Source organism: Dendropsophus ebraccatus, chromosome 12 (genome assembly GCF_027789765.1).
Source record: "Dendropsophus ebraccatus isolate aDenEbr1 chromosome 12, aDenEbr1.pat, whole genome shotgun sequence".
Taxonomy (NCBI): Eukaryota; Metazoa; Chordata; class Amphibia; order Anura; family Hylidae; genus Dendropsophus; species Dendropsophus ebraccatus.
The window spans coordinates 43,972,279-43,984,786 of record NC_091465.1 but is presented as its reverse complement, the minus strand read 5'-3'; the positions used below and the strand labels follow the sequence as shown (position 1 = coordinate 43,984,786).

Sequence of the window (12,508 nt, the reverse complement as noted above, 5' to 3'; positions counted from 1 at the left end):
CATTTTTGGCTCTGTACCTAAGGGGTTAAGGTGATGATTAAGCAACGGCCGTTGTGTAATAAAAAATACATTGTGTGAACGTGGCCTGAAGCTTTAGCTGTCCGGGCATGATGGGAATTGTAGTTCTGCAACAGTTGGAGGGTCACAAGTCTGACCTTCTCTTCATGGGGTCCAACACCATAGACTTACATGGTGCTTGGTGTCACACTGAAGATGGGCGGGAAGCTATCTCGTGTAAATTACGTGGCTATTCCTGCCGTAATCCCATATGCTAGTGTGAAACCGGCCTTAGATCTGGGGCTGCATTATAGGGATGTGGGTGACTGATCCTGCAGTCTGGCCCCCTTACCCCCATATTACACATGTATCACCCAGGCCTGGCCTAATTTAGCGTGGAGCACGCTGAGATACCGCCGGGCACTCCGCCACCTCTCTCGCCTTTTGTTCCAAGGTTTTAAGCGGCCCCTCCCACATCTCCGGAAATAGCCGAAGTTTGAGCGCTTTCCTCCATTTTCGTTCCGGGAATAGGCGATGCTCTCCGTAAGCTCCGCCCCTTATTCCGGAAACAGTCGAAGCAGTTAGGTAAGTGTGTAGCTGCTGCCTCGTTCTGCTGTTGGAGCCCGTGCAGCGCGGACAGCAGGCGTGTGCGGAGACGTTCTCGTACAGGCCGGAGCCTTGTGGAGGTCGCCATCATGTCTGACTTCGACGAGTTCGAGCGTCAGCTGAATGAGAATAAGCAAGGTGAGCGGTGGCGGGTGTGTGCGGGCGGCGCGGCCTCCGGCCCGGGGAGCTGCGCGGCTTTGTCCTGTTAGGGCGGTGACTGGGTGAGGATTTAGGCAGCAGATGGCCGCTGGGGAGCCGTGTATAGTACCGCCCTGAGCTCAGTGTGCGCCCTGGTCTCCCCTCCATGAGCGGCGCTGCCGCCACTCTCCCCCTCTCAGGCCTAGTACAGCTGCGGGCCTAGGCCGCGGACGGACACTCTCGCTTTCCGGCATGACGCGGCTCTGCTAATAGGCGCCCAGACTCGTGTAGCGAGAGCCGTGAAATGTCCGCCATTTACGCTCGGGGGTTGTAGCTGTGTCCGGGCGGGGGATGGCTGCGGCCACATTGCTGTGCACGGGGTATTATCCAGTGCTGACCCAGAGCTGCTATTCTACCATAACTAATAGCCCTGCTCTTTAGCATAAAGCAATGGCTGACATAGTAGTGTGGCTGGCGCCGGGGTACGCTTTATTTACACAGTGCATTGCTTTTGTTTGTCAGCCATAGCCGATCATTGTATGGGGATAGAAAATACACTAAAACCTGCCCGTCCTAACCATAGACTGCCTAAGGGTTTCATCCCCAGCCGTACTGATCAATGGTGGCGTCCATGTGGTGGATACGTTACATATCAATTGCTGTGTGGGGTCACCACTAGAGATGAGCGATGTGTGAGCGCCGGGGTCTGTCCATACCACAGTGTGCAGTAGTTGGATGCAGCCCTTAGGGTCTTATTACTCAGAGCGATTTTTTTTTTTTTTTTTTTTTTTAACGATAAATGATTGCAAACGAGATTTGTTTATAATTAACCTGAAATCGTTCACCATATTACACAGAACGATGGTTGTTAGTTATGATCGATACTATGATCGTTTATTCCATCTGATCTCAGCAAAACAATAAAGAATGTGCAATTACACTGAACGATTAGTAAACAAATGCGGAACTACAGCGAACGACTGTGGAATTACAGCGAACGATTAACGATAATTGTAGGTTTAGATCTAAATCAACCTCATACAAACGATTTTTCGATCGTTGCTTGCAATTACAAAGAACGATTATCGTTTAAATTCGAACGATATAACTATTTTCGGTACGATTGTACTGTGTAATAGGGCCCTAAGGCTGCCTGCAAATCCTGGGTACAGCAATAGGCCGTATCTATGTTTTTCAGGACGCTCTAGGGCTGCATCCACCTTCTGCATCGGTGATAAAATGCTGCACACTCGGGGACGGACTCAGACAGGCGCTGCACTCATCTCTAGTTCCTAAACATCCTCTGCAGCTGTGGGGGGTCAGGTATAGGAATATGCGGCTCTGACCCCTGGCTATAAGCATATCACCCATTGCCACGCTTGTTTCCTAAAGGCTTTGTCTCTTCAAGGCAACTTTTTTTTTTTTTAACAACATTGTCTTTGTTCTTCAGAAGGTATAAAGAGACCTCTACAGAGGAAAGGTAGCATTGTATGGTGCCCATTTCAAGCAAATAAACCAGAAGATTTAGTAAAAAAAAAAAGGGGGGGCTTAAAGGAGAAGTCCAACCTCCGAAGGGGTTTTAAAAACTCAGGGGCATGGAGGAAAGTAACAAAGGGTATTAATGCCCCTCTCCCCAGCACTGCACACGTCACGACTAGAGATGAGCGAACCTCAGGCATGCTCGAGTCCATCCGAACCCGATCGTTCAGTATTTGATTAGCGGGGGCTGCTGAACTTTGATAAAGCTCTAAGGTTGTTTGGAAAACATGGATACAGCCAATGACTATATCCATGATTTCCACATAGCCTTAGGGCTTTATCCAACTTCAGCAGCCACCGCTAATCAAATGCCGTAAGTTCGGGTTCGGATGGACTCGAGCATGCCTGAGGTTCGCTCATCTCTAGTCATGACCCGCTGATGGACTGGCCGCTCATCCAGTCAGATTGTCTAAGCGGGCTGACATCATTTCAACTCGGTGGGGAAAATGCCTTCTGGGGGGAGAGGTCCTGAGGCTGGTCCCGCCGCTCACCAGGGGCACGGGGAGAGGTACCGTATTTTCTGGCGTATAAGACTACTTTTTAACCCCGAAAGTCACCTAGTGCCCGTTCCAGGCGCAGGCAGTGTGACGTACACTACCTGCACCGGAGACAGAGATCTCCGAACCTCTCCCTAGCAGCCTAGAGTCTTATCAGAGAGGCTCGGAGACGCTCTTCTGCCGGGAGAGCTTCGGGAGAATGAGAGGCGCGCTGGAAGTTGCCGAAGCCTCCCTCATTCTCCCAAAGCTCTCCCTGCAGCCGAGCGTCTCTGAGCCTCTCCGATGACACTCGGCTGCTAGGGAGAGGTTTGGCGATCTCCGGCGCAGGTAGTGTACGTCACACTGCCTGCGCCGGGAACGGGCCCTAGGTGAGTTAAATGTTTGTTTTTGTTTTTTTATTTAGCTGCAGCTAACCCCTGTCAGGCAGGGGTTAACATTTTCCGGCGTATAAGGCGAACCCCTGACAATCTGCTTAAAAGTCAGGGGTCGCCTTATACGCCGGAAAATACGGTAAGTTAGGACTCCTTTTCCAGGCAACATGGCCACATGGTCTGCACAGCGATCATTTGTGTTGCTTGGTTAATCGTGCCGTGTAAAGGCACTTAAAGCGAGTGCTGATCTTCCTGTTCAGCACTAGTTTGATGCACATTGGTCTGTGTAAAAGGGTGTTTGTTTTTTGTTAATAAAAATTTCACGTTTCAGGGCATATTAAATGGATGAAACCTGCTGATGGATTGTAATAGGGGTGCGTGGCCATATTTTTATTAAGAAGGTTTGCTGACCCATTAAAGGAGTAGTGCGGTGTAAGACCTTTTTTCACTAGATAACACACATTACAAAGTTATACAACATTGTAATGTGTGATATTTAAGTAATTGCCCCCCGGCCTTGGACCCGAAAGTGTGGTACAGTATTCTTATGTAATCACTGTCGACCAATCGCGGCTGAGCAGCTGATGACTCGCAGGAGGGGGCCGGCATGAGGGAGGGCTGGAGCAGTCAAGTCGGTCTCCTGAAGATGAGGTGATTGTCCCAAAATGGCGGCCAAGGTCGACTGTGATTCCATAAGTATACTGTATCACACTTCCGGGTGCACGGCCGGGCGGGGGGGACACATGGGGAGGGGGCCATTACAATGTTGTGTAACTTTGTATTGTGTGTTTAGTAAAAAAATGTCTTAGACTGCACTACCCCTTTAAAGGGGTTATCCCAATTGGTAAAATATATGTTTAATCATCCTTCTCCCTCCTGGAGACTATTCATTCCATACATGTCATCACCTTTTCTGTCTCCTTCCTTCAGTTTTCAGCTGCTACTTGACGCTAAAGACACAGAAAACGGTGTCTGACTTGTTGAGTCCGTCTCTGTTCTTAACCCCCTCGTCTTCCCCCCCCCCCCCCCCTTCCTTCTGAGACAGCTGATGTAGAGAAGTCCCTTTCTGTAACTTTGTGTTAACGTTGTAATGCTGGGAGGGATAATGACAGTGAGTTCATTAGCAACTTTATCTCTGAAAAACTCTCCCAGCATTACAAAGAAGCTACAAGGTTGCAGATAAGGATTTCTTTACAATAGACATCTCGGAAGGAAGAGGGAGGAGGGGATTGAGAGCAGCGAAGGACTGAAAAGCTCAGATAAAGTTTTCTGTGTCTTTAGCAGAAAGCAGCAGCTCAGAACTGAGGGAAGGAGACAGAAACGGTAATGACATGTATGAAATGAATTGTTAGTCTTCAGGAGGGGGGATGATTCAACATGTATTTTACCTATCATTATCACCTCTTTAAACCCATTCTTCTCTGAGGCCCGCTGTGTGCCTAAACATCAATTTATGGTTCTTTATAGAGTAATGCCCAACTAGGGAGAAATTGTGTACAAATTTTAGGGTGCTTATACCTTAGTGTTCCTTGTAAACATGGGGGACTTTGAGCCAAAAACATTTACTTAAAAGAAAGCAAACTTTCATGTGTGGCCCAGTGCTAAAAACTTTACGCGAACACTTGCTGGGTCCAAGTGCTCAGTACACCTGTTAATTAATACTTTGAGGGGTATAGCTTCTAAACTAAAGTAACTTCTGAGGGGTTTAGCTGCACTGGTAATATTAGGTGTTGCAAGTAGAAAAAAAATATATATAAATTAGCAAAAAAGGAAAGTAATTTCACATCCATTCTGGTAATCCTTTAGGTGGTTCAGAGAAATTAAAGCAAAGTTCCTTTGTAAATTCTTTGCAGTGAAATCTGATGCTTTATGGGGGTTTCCAGCATACCACCGGCCTCTGATTCATTTAAGAAATGGATTGGTTCCTTGGTGTTGGAAATTTTAATGAAAAAAAAAACACTGTCGACATATAAATGAGAATTCTCAGTGGCATGACTATCTTTCTTACAAGTAGACAGTTGCTAACTTCTGCAAATTTCCGCAAAATTTTGTCAGTTTTCACAAATTCTGGCTAAATGCATCTACCAAAATTTACCACTACAATTTACATACAATTTTTAAACGATAGAATCACTTGGGTCTGTTAAAGCATTACAAAGTTTCCCCCACACAAGTAATTTATTCATGGAAGCCTCTGCTCATTCTGGACTAAGTTGTCATGTGGGCGGTCCTATTCAGTGATTGCTTTCTTTATACAAGTGTGCCTATAGATAAAGTTGTCAGTTACTGAGTGGGGACCACCCACACCATCACTTAGCAGAGGATTCCATAAATAAACTACCATTTATTCTGGTACTTTACACAAGACCGTATATCAGTGTGCTGCTCTTGTGGAGAAAATATTTTTAAATCAACTGGTGGCAAAAAAAAATTAATCTTAAGTCTTTCAGTACTTATCAGCTGCTGTATGTCCTGCAGGAAGTGGTGTATTCTTTCCAGTCTGACAGTGCTCTCTGCTGCCACCTCTCTCTGTCTCAGTACTATCCAAAACAGTAGTAAATCCCCATAGAAAACCTCTACTGCTCTGAAAGGTTCATAAGATGGACAGAGGTGGCAGCAGAGAGCACTTTGTCAGTCAGGAAAGAATACACCACTTCTTACAGGACATACAGCAGCTAAGTACTGAAAGACTTAAGATTTTAAATATTTACAAATCTGTGTTACTTTCAGATTAGTAAAATACATTTTCTTTGGAGTGCTCCTTTTACATGATCTCTAACAGTTGGACTGTATTTTCATTGTAAGATCCCTTTAGTAGGCCTTGTATTGATAAAAGGTCACTAATCCTACTGTGGTTTAAAGAAGTCCGGCCTGAACAAACAATACATTGCATGCAGGGTGCAGGAACGATAAAAAAAATCAATGTAATTCTGATAGGTACATTGTTCATCATAATGACCAATTTATTTTATTTTTTTTCCCTTTACCAATCAAGAGCGAGACAAAGAGAACCGCCATCGAAAACGCAGTCATAGCCGTTCTAGAAGTCGTGATAGAAAGCGGAGAAGTCGTAGCAGGGATAGGAGGGCTAGAGAACAGCGCAGTGGATCCAGAGACCGGCGGAGACGCAGGTTATTGTTAAAGAAAATTATATATTAAATCTGTCTTCATTTTGTCTACGGTGAAACAAGCAAAGCACATGCCTGTTTACATGGCTCCTTACATACAAGATTTTATTTCCATTTTATAAACTAAATGGCATAATACGATATGCATTCTCTTCATGCAGACATATTTCTTCTTACACTTTTTTTTTTACTTATTAGATGTTCATGACATATGAGTGTTTGCAAGATGTTGGTCTCAGTTTTTGTTTAATCTATTTTTTTTTTAATTTGGGTACTAACTTTTAAAGCAGTTTTCCAGGATGAGAAAAAAATTAGTTGCTTTCTTCCAAAAATAGCACCACACCTGGTTATGTGTAGTACTATGGCTCTGCTGCTTTCTTTTCAGTGGAGCTGAAGTGCAGCACAATGCACAAATGGGATATTGCTCTGTTCATATTTTACGGGAGGATTTTCAAGCAGAAATTAAGAGCAGATTCAGCTTCAAATTCCTTGCGTATTCCTTAGTCTGCACATACCCTTGCACATACCCTTACACAGCTCAGACAGACATATTACAGAGAAACTACCCTCATTATACTCATTATTGCTATAGCATTGCATCCATACTTTGTACAGTAAATGGGCTGCATTTTAGAGAGGAAATTGAATTACACTTTGAAAAATTGATATGATGATACAGATGAAATCCATATTTTAATGCTTGTCTATAAACAAGTGCATGCTGCCTTTAAAAAAAAAAAGTGTATATTTATATGTGGCCATGTGAATAGTCCTGTCGATTAACTTTTAGTTCTGTATTATGGACTGCAAAAACTAAATGACATGAAAGATGAATAAAATAAATAAATAAAATAAATGAGTACTATAGTTACTGTGTATATTGGGACACAGCAACATCCCTGGATGTATGCAGCGTAATTCACTGCCACATTTGTAAACATAAAATTTTAGGTTAATCATTTGCACAGCTGTCAGCATTACATTACACTGTCGTCTAGAGCAGCAAGGTAGTATCATAAATGACAAATGGTGACTACTATTAATGTAACGTGGTTGAGCTTATTTATGTATTTTGTTTTAGTCGGTCACCAAGACATGAAAAGAAAAAGAAGGTTCGTAAATACTGGGATGTTCCACCTCCTGGCTTTGAGCACATCACTCCCATACAGTATAAAGCCATGCAAGGTATGTTATTGATTGTTAAGTACGATATGTTAGCTTTGTAAGTGGATGCAGTTGACTTTTTTATTACTCATACAGTTCCAGCTACCATACTGCTCGGTTGGTGCTTCTATCTGTTGCTGACGGTTGGTAGTTGTGGTACTAATAGAAAAACTACAGATACAAATAGAACATGGTGATGCAGTTTTCTATTTTTAAATTACCAGAATTTGCTATAGTTATCTGTGCCGACCTGCAGAATAGACTTAACATGTCATTTTTACTGTACAATTTGGAAAAGGAAGAAAACAGTTAAAAAATGAAGTTTGAGGTGTTACCATCTATTGAACCCCAAAATGGTACCCTTAAGTGCAACTTGTTCTACAAAAAAAAATTTGTCTGTCAACGGAAAAATAAAGTTATAGCTCTTTGAATGCAGCATGAGTTTTATTGCTTGGTATTTGATCACATGATCGCTCTGCATTCAACTCCCGACAGCCATAGGCTGTATCCATGTTTTCCCAGACTCCCTAGGGCTGCATTCAACTTCAGCCTCAGGTAATCAAATGCTGAGCGATCAGACATGCTCGAGCTGCAGTTGTCTCTAGTTAATATGTATAATTCTTATAAAATACATGAATAGTTTTACTATAATTAGCACACAGTGGAGTGGAGGAAAATCATCGCCATAAGCTGACAAGCTGTGGGCGATTGGGTAATAGAGACTGAAAGGGGACAAATCAGGGAAAGAGCTGGAGCTGCGCTCAGTCATGGGGAAGCATGTGCAATTTTTACCTTGAGGAACTTGGTCATGTATGCAGATATTAGGTTTTCATTACCCTGCACTTAGCCTTTAATGGTGGTTATATATTACAAAAACATGTCTGTCTTGTCCTATAGTGTGGGACACTTGTCCGGAGGGCTGTGTTTAGTTTTGTAGCTCTGCCACATAAGATGACAATAGCAAGCACTGCCTAAATGGGTTGTAATGGGTACTTATAGGGTCCATTTACACAGAAAGATTATCTGACAGATTATCTGCCAATGATTTGAAGCCAAAGCCAGAAACAAACTATAAACAGAGATCATGTCATAAAGGAAAGACTGAGATTTCTCCTCTTTTCAAATCTATTCCTGGCTTTGGCTTCAAATCTTTGGCATAAAATCTGTCAGATCTTTCTGTGTAAATTGACCCTTAGGCACTATTCTTGTCTAAGACCCCAAACTAGATTCTTCTTACAGTGCCATTATAGCTTTGAGCTAAAGGCTCAGCACAGAAACAGACTTATTTTTATGGACACAGAACTGTGTAATGTTATGTTACACCATACCATGGTCTCTACCTTCTACTTCTAAATTTGGGAGAAAATATCCTTAATGAAAAGGGGTGGGAAGACTCGTCAATGTGCAAATGATGAGTTTTTCACCGATCATTTTATCATTTTTGTCTTATGTTTCTTTATAACTCTCACTCTGTTCATATTCAGCCTTGTTAGTATGTTTAGAAACACACGTTCCAAATGGGTATATGCAATGAATTGTCAGTAAGGGGTCTGTTGCTTTACCCCAAATCCTTGTTAACCCAAAACAAACTCGCTACTAAAAAAGCCTATAAACCATATATTGTATACCAAAAGAAAAAAGCAGAAGAAAGGCTCTCAATAAAATATCATGATTTAATTAACATATAACAATTACATTACATGTATAAATAAAAACACATTTTCAAAAAAGAAAAGAATAAAATAGTATCCCACAAACACACTGCATGCAATAATAATTTGTAAAAAATGGGACAATACCATATACTATAGAGTCAATGGAACTGTTATTTAAATTATGAAGCAAGCCTCCCAACTATGGGTTATAAAATACAGAGTTAAATCTGGCCGCTATCTAAGAATATATGAAAAAATACAGTTATAACTATTCACTTTGACTCACCCATGGCAGTGTGATAGTGCTTAACCCCAACGCACGTTTCACGTTGCTACGCTTCCTCAGGAAGCCCCCTGAGGAAGCGTAGCAACGTGAAACGTGCGTTGGGGTTAAGCACTATCACACTGCCATGGGTGAGTCAAAGTGAATAGTTATAACTGTATTTTTTCATATATTCTTAGATAGCGGCCAGATTTAACTCTGTATTTTATAACCCATAGTTGGGAGGCTTGCTTCATAATTAAAATAACAGTTCCATTGACTCTATAGTATATGGTATTGTCCCATTTTTTACAAATTATTATTGCATGCAGTGTGTTTGTGGGATACTATTTTATTCTTTTCTTTTTTGAAAATGTGTTTTTATTTATACATGTAATGTAATTGTTATATGTTAATTAAATCATGATATTTTATTGAGAGCCTTTCTTCTGCTTTTTTCTTTTGGTATACAAAATTGTTAGTATGTTTGTATATTCTGAGGTTTTATGCACATACAGCTACCACTGGTGAAGTCAGTCTCATGTGCACATTTTTGCAGATGGTAGCTGAGCAGTGCCAAAAGATGGTAGTAGTATAGATTCTGGCATTGAAGCTCCATCTGTTACAATTTTCTTTGCTTAGATTTTTTATTTTTATTTTATTTACGTAGTTTAACCTTGCAAGTATGTATGTATGTATTTGTGTGTGTGTATATGTGTATATGTGTATATATATATATATATATATATATATATATATATATATATATTTAGTATGTATGTGTATATATACAATTTAAATGTCTCCAAATAGGCAGTTTTTAACAATAACTGGCCATGCAGTATAGTACAGACATATTCTTGCATAGAAATATGCAATATCCACAGTTTTGTGTTTTAATTAAACCGTAACTAGCGATAATGAATTTACAGTAATAAAGCAAATCACTTTCTCGGAAATCTGCTTGTCAGCCTGCTGCCTTTTAACTCTGTGCTGGGAAAAGCTGGATCCAGTCCTCAGAAACTATGCTTTTCCAGGCACCCGGGCAGGAGCAGCACTGAGATAAAAGGCAGCAGACTGATGAACAGATTTCTGAGATAATGAAGTTATTCTCTTTTTTTTACTGTAAAGTCGCTCATATCTAATCTTAACAAAGTAACAATACAGTCCATTACAGTATATAGATATTTTATGGTCTAAAGCCCCTATTACACATGGTGACGTAGAGAAGCAAACGAGGGCTGTCAGCGCTCACTTGTTCCTCGTTTCCCGCACGCTGCCTGCGCTATTACATGCATCAGCAGCGAGCGGGTGAGTACAGGGGGGTGCTGCCCGGGTGATCGCTTGATCGTCCAGGCTGCCCACAGCAGATAGTGGGGGTCTGCTGCCGCCGCTCCAATCCGCAGAGCGACAGCAGCAGATCGCTGCTATGTTAGTAGTTTGTCTTTCAGCCGTTCGTGTCGGCTGATCGTTGCCTCCTATTACACAATACCGCTATCGTCCGGCCAAATACGGCCGATCGTTTCGTGTAATAGGGTCTTTAATGTCACTCGTTTAAAATCTGACACTTTGAGATCCCTACCAATTACTAGAACAAGCGGGGAGGAGGAGATGGGTAGAGAAGCGATCAGATTCTCAGTATCCAGACTGCAACTGACCAAACCGTTTGTCGTATTTTTGTGATGTGAAGTATTTGTTTTAAAGACCATAACACTTCATTGTTTACCCCACATTCACGCTATATTCCTACAATTTTATGTTAACAGCTGCTGGTCAAATTCCTGCTACAGCACTTCTGCCAACAATGACACCTGATGGACTAGCTGTTACTCCGACACCAGTGCCTGTTGTGGGTAGTCAGATGACGAGACAGGCCCGTCGTCTTTATGTGGGAAATATTCCATTTGGAATTACTGAGGTACTAAGGTTTTTCTATTAACATTTACTTTTCTCCATTTTTTTTTATTTTTTTCCCCCTTCCTGTTGACCTCCGTTTGGAAGGATTACACTAATTATATCTACCTTGTACACATTTGAGTATAAGGTGCGGTGTGTGTTTTTTTTTTTTTTTTTTCTTTTTGCACGGTCTTTGCAATCATATTGCAAAAGGCAACAAAAAAAATGATGTGGTAAGTCGCCCTTGTTTTGCCAAATTTAACACAAAGCGAAGCTAAATTCGCTTAAAAATGTGCATATAAATGTATATTTGGAAGAGGAAACAGATTACAGGTAAGTTTGTGAACCCTGGTCTATTGTAGTCCACTTGCTACTTTTTCTTTTGAGCTAGGCATACTATGGGTATATCAGTGTTTACTTTTTTTACTTCTGGAAATGGTAACTATTTTAGACAAAGGAAAGAAGTCCCACTGGCCCTGCGAACTGTATGTATTGCCTCTGTTTCAAAGTTTGACCAAATTATACTGAGGTTAGTTTGGTGTTTTTGGAAATTAGTAATTGGTCTATGTAAACTTTTTTTTAAGCAAACTTTGAATAAAACCCTTTCCATTTGAAAAAAAACAAGATCAAAGAGTTGTTTCCATTTCTTTTTAAAGTGAAAATTGTGGGGCTGAAATCCCTTCGTAGCAAAATAAGTTTGCTACCATCATGAAAGGCAAGTAGGACATTCTAGATCTTACAAATGCTCTCTCTTACTAGTAACATGGGCATCAAATGTGGTGTTTTCTTTTCTCCCCTCACAGGAAGCGATGATGGATTTTTTTAATGCCCAGATGCGCCTTGGTGGGTTAACGCAGGCCCCTGGAAATCCGGTCCTTGCAGTCCAGATCAACCAAGATAAAAATTTTGCCTTCTTAGAGGTAGGTAAAAGTTCATAGCCCAGTGCTGCGTTATTTTTGGTAATGGGACAATGTGAATATAGATCTGATTTATTTACATAAATATATTTTTATAGTTCCGTTCTGTTGATGAGACAACACAGGCGATGGCTTTTGATGGAATAATTTTTCAAGGCCAGTCATTGAAGATTCGTCGTCCACATGATTATCAGCCTTTACCTGGTATGTCGGAGAACCCATCTGTATATGTTCCAGGTAACCATTTCTTTTTTTTTTTTTTTTTTCTTCTTGCACCTTTTTATTTTTATAAAACCTTTTTATTAGAATTTTTCAACTACATTACAGACAATGACAAC

The 12,508-nt window shown here is 41.4% G+C and overlaps 1 protein-coding gene across 2 annotated transcripts in view; it reads left to right on the top strand.

The window, feature by feature from the left end:
• The first annotated feature begins 548 nt into the window (after positions 1 to 548).
• Positions 549 to 12,508, top strand: part of U2AF2 (U2 small nuclear RNA auxiliary factor 2) — a 33,781-nt gene continuing 21,821 nt past the window's right edge. The window contains exons 1-6 of one of the 2 annotated variants that reach the window (XM_069948055.1): positions 549 to 741; positions 6,144 to 6,279; positions 7,358 to 7,461; positions 11,124 to 11,275; positions 12,057 to 12,173; positions 12,269 to 12,374. In XM_069948055.1, coding sequence (XP_069804156.1) covers positions 693 to 741; positions 6,144 to 6,279; positions 7,358 to 7,461; positions 11,124 to 11,275; positions 12,057 to 12,173; positions 12,269 to 12,374 — 664 coding nt within the window. In that variant the 5' untranslated portion in view covers positions 549 to 692. Of the gene's footprint in view, positions 742 to 6,143; positions 6,280 to 7,357; positions 7,462 to 11,123; positions 11,276 to 12,056; positions 12,174 to 12,268; positions 12,408 to 12,508 lie in introns of both variants that reach the window. The other variant, XM_069948054.1, reaches the window with a different exon arrangement.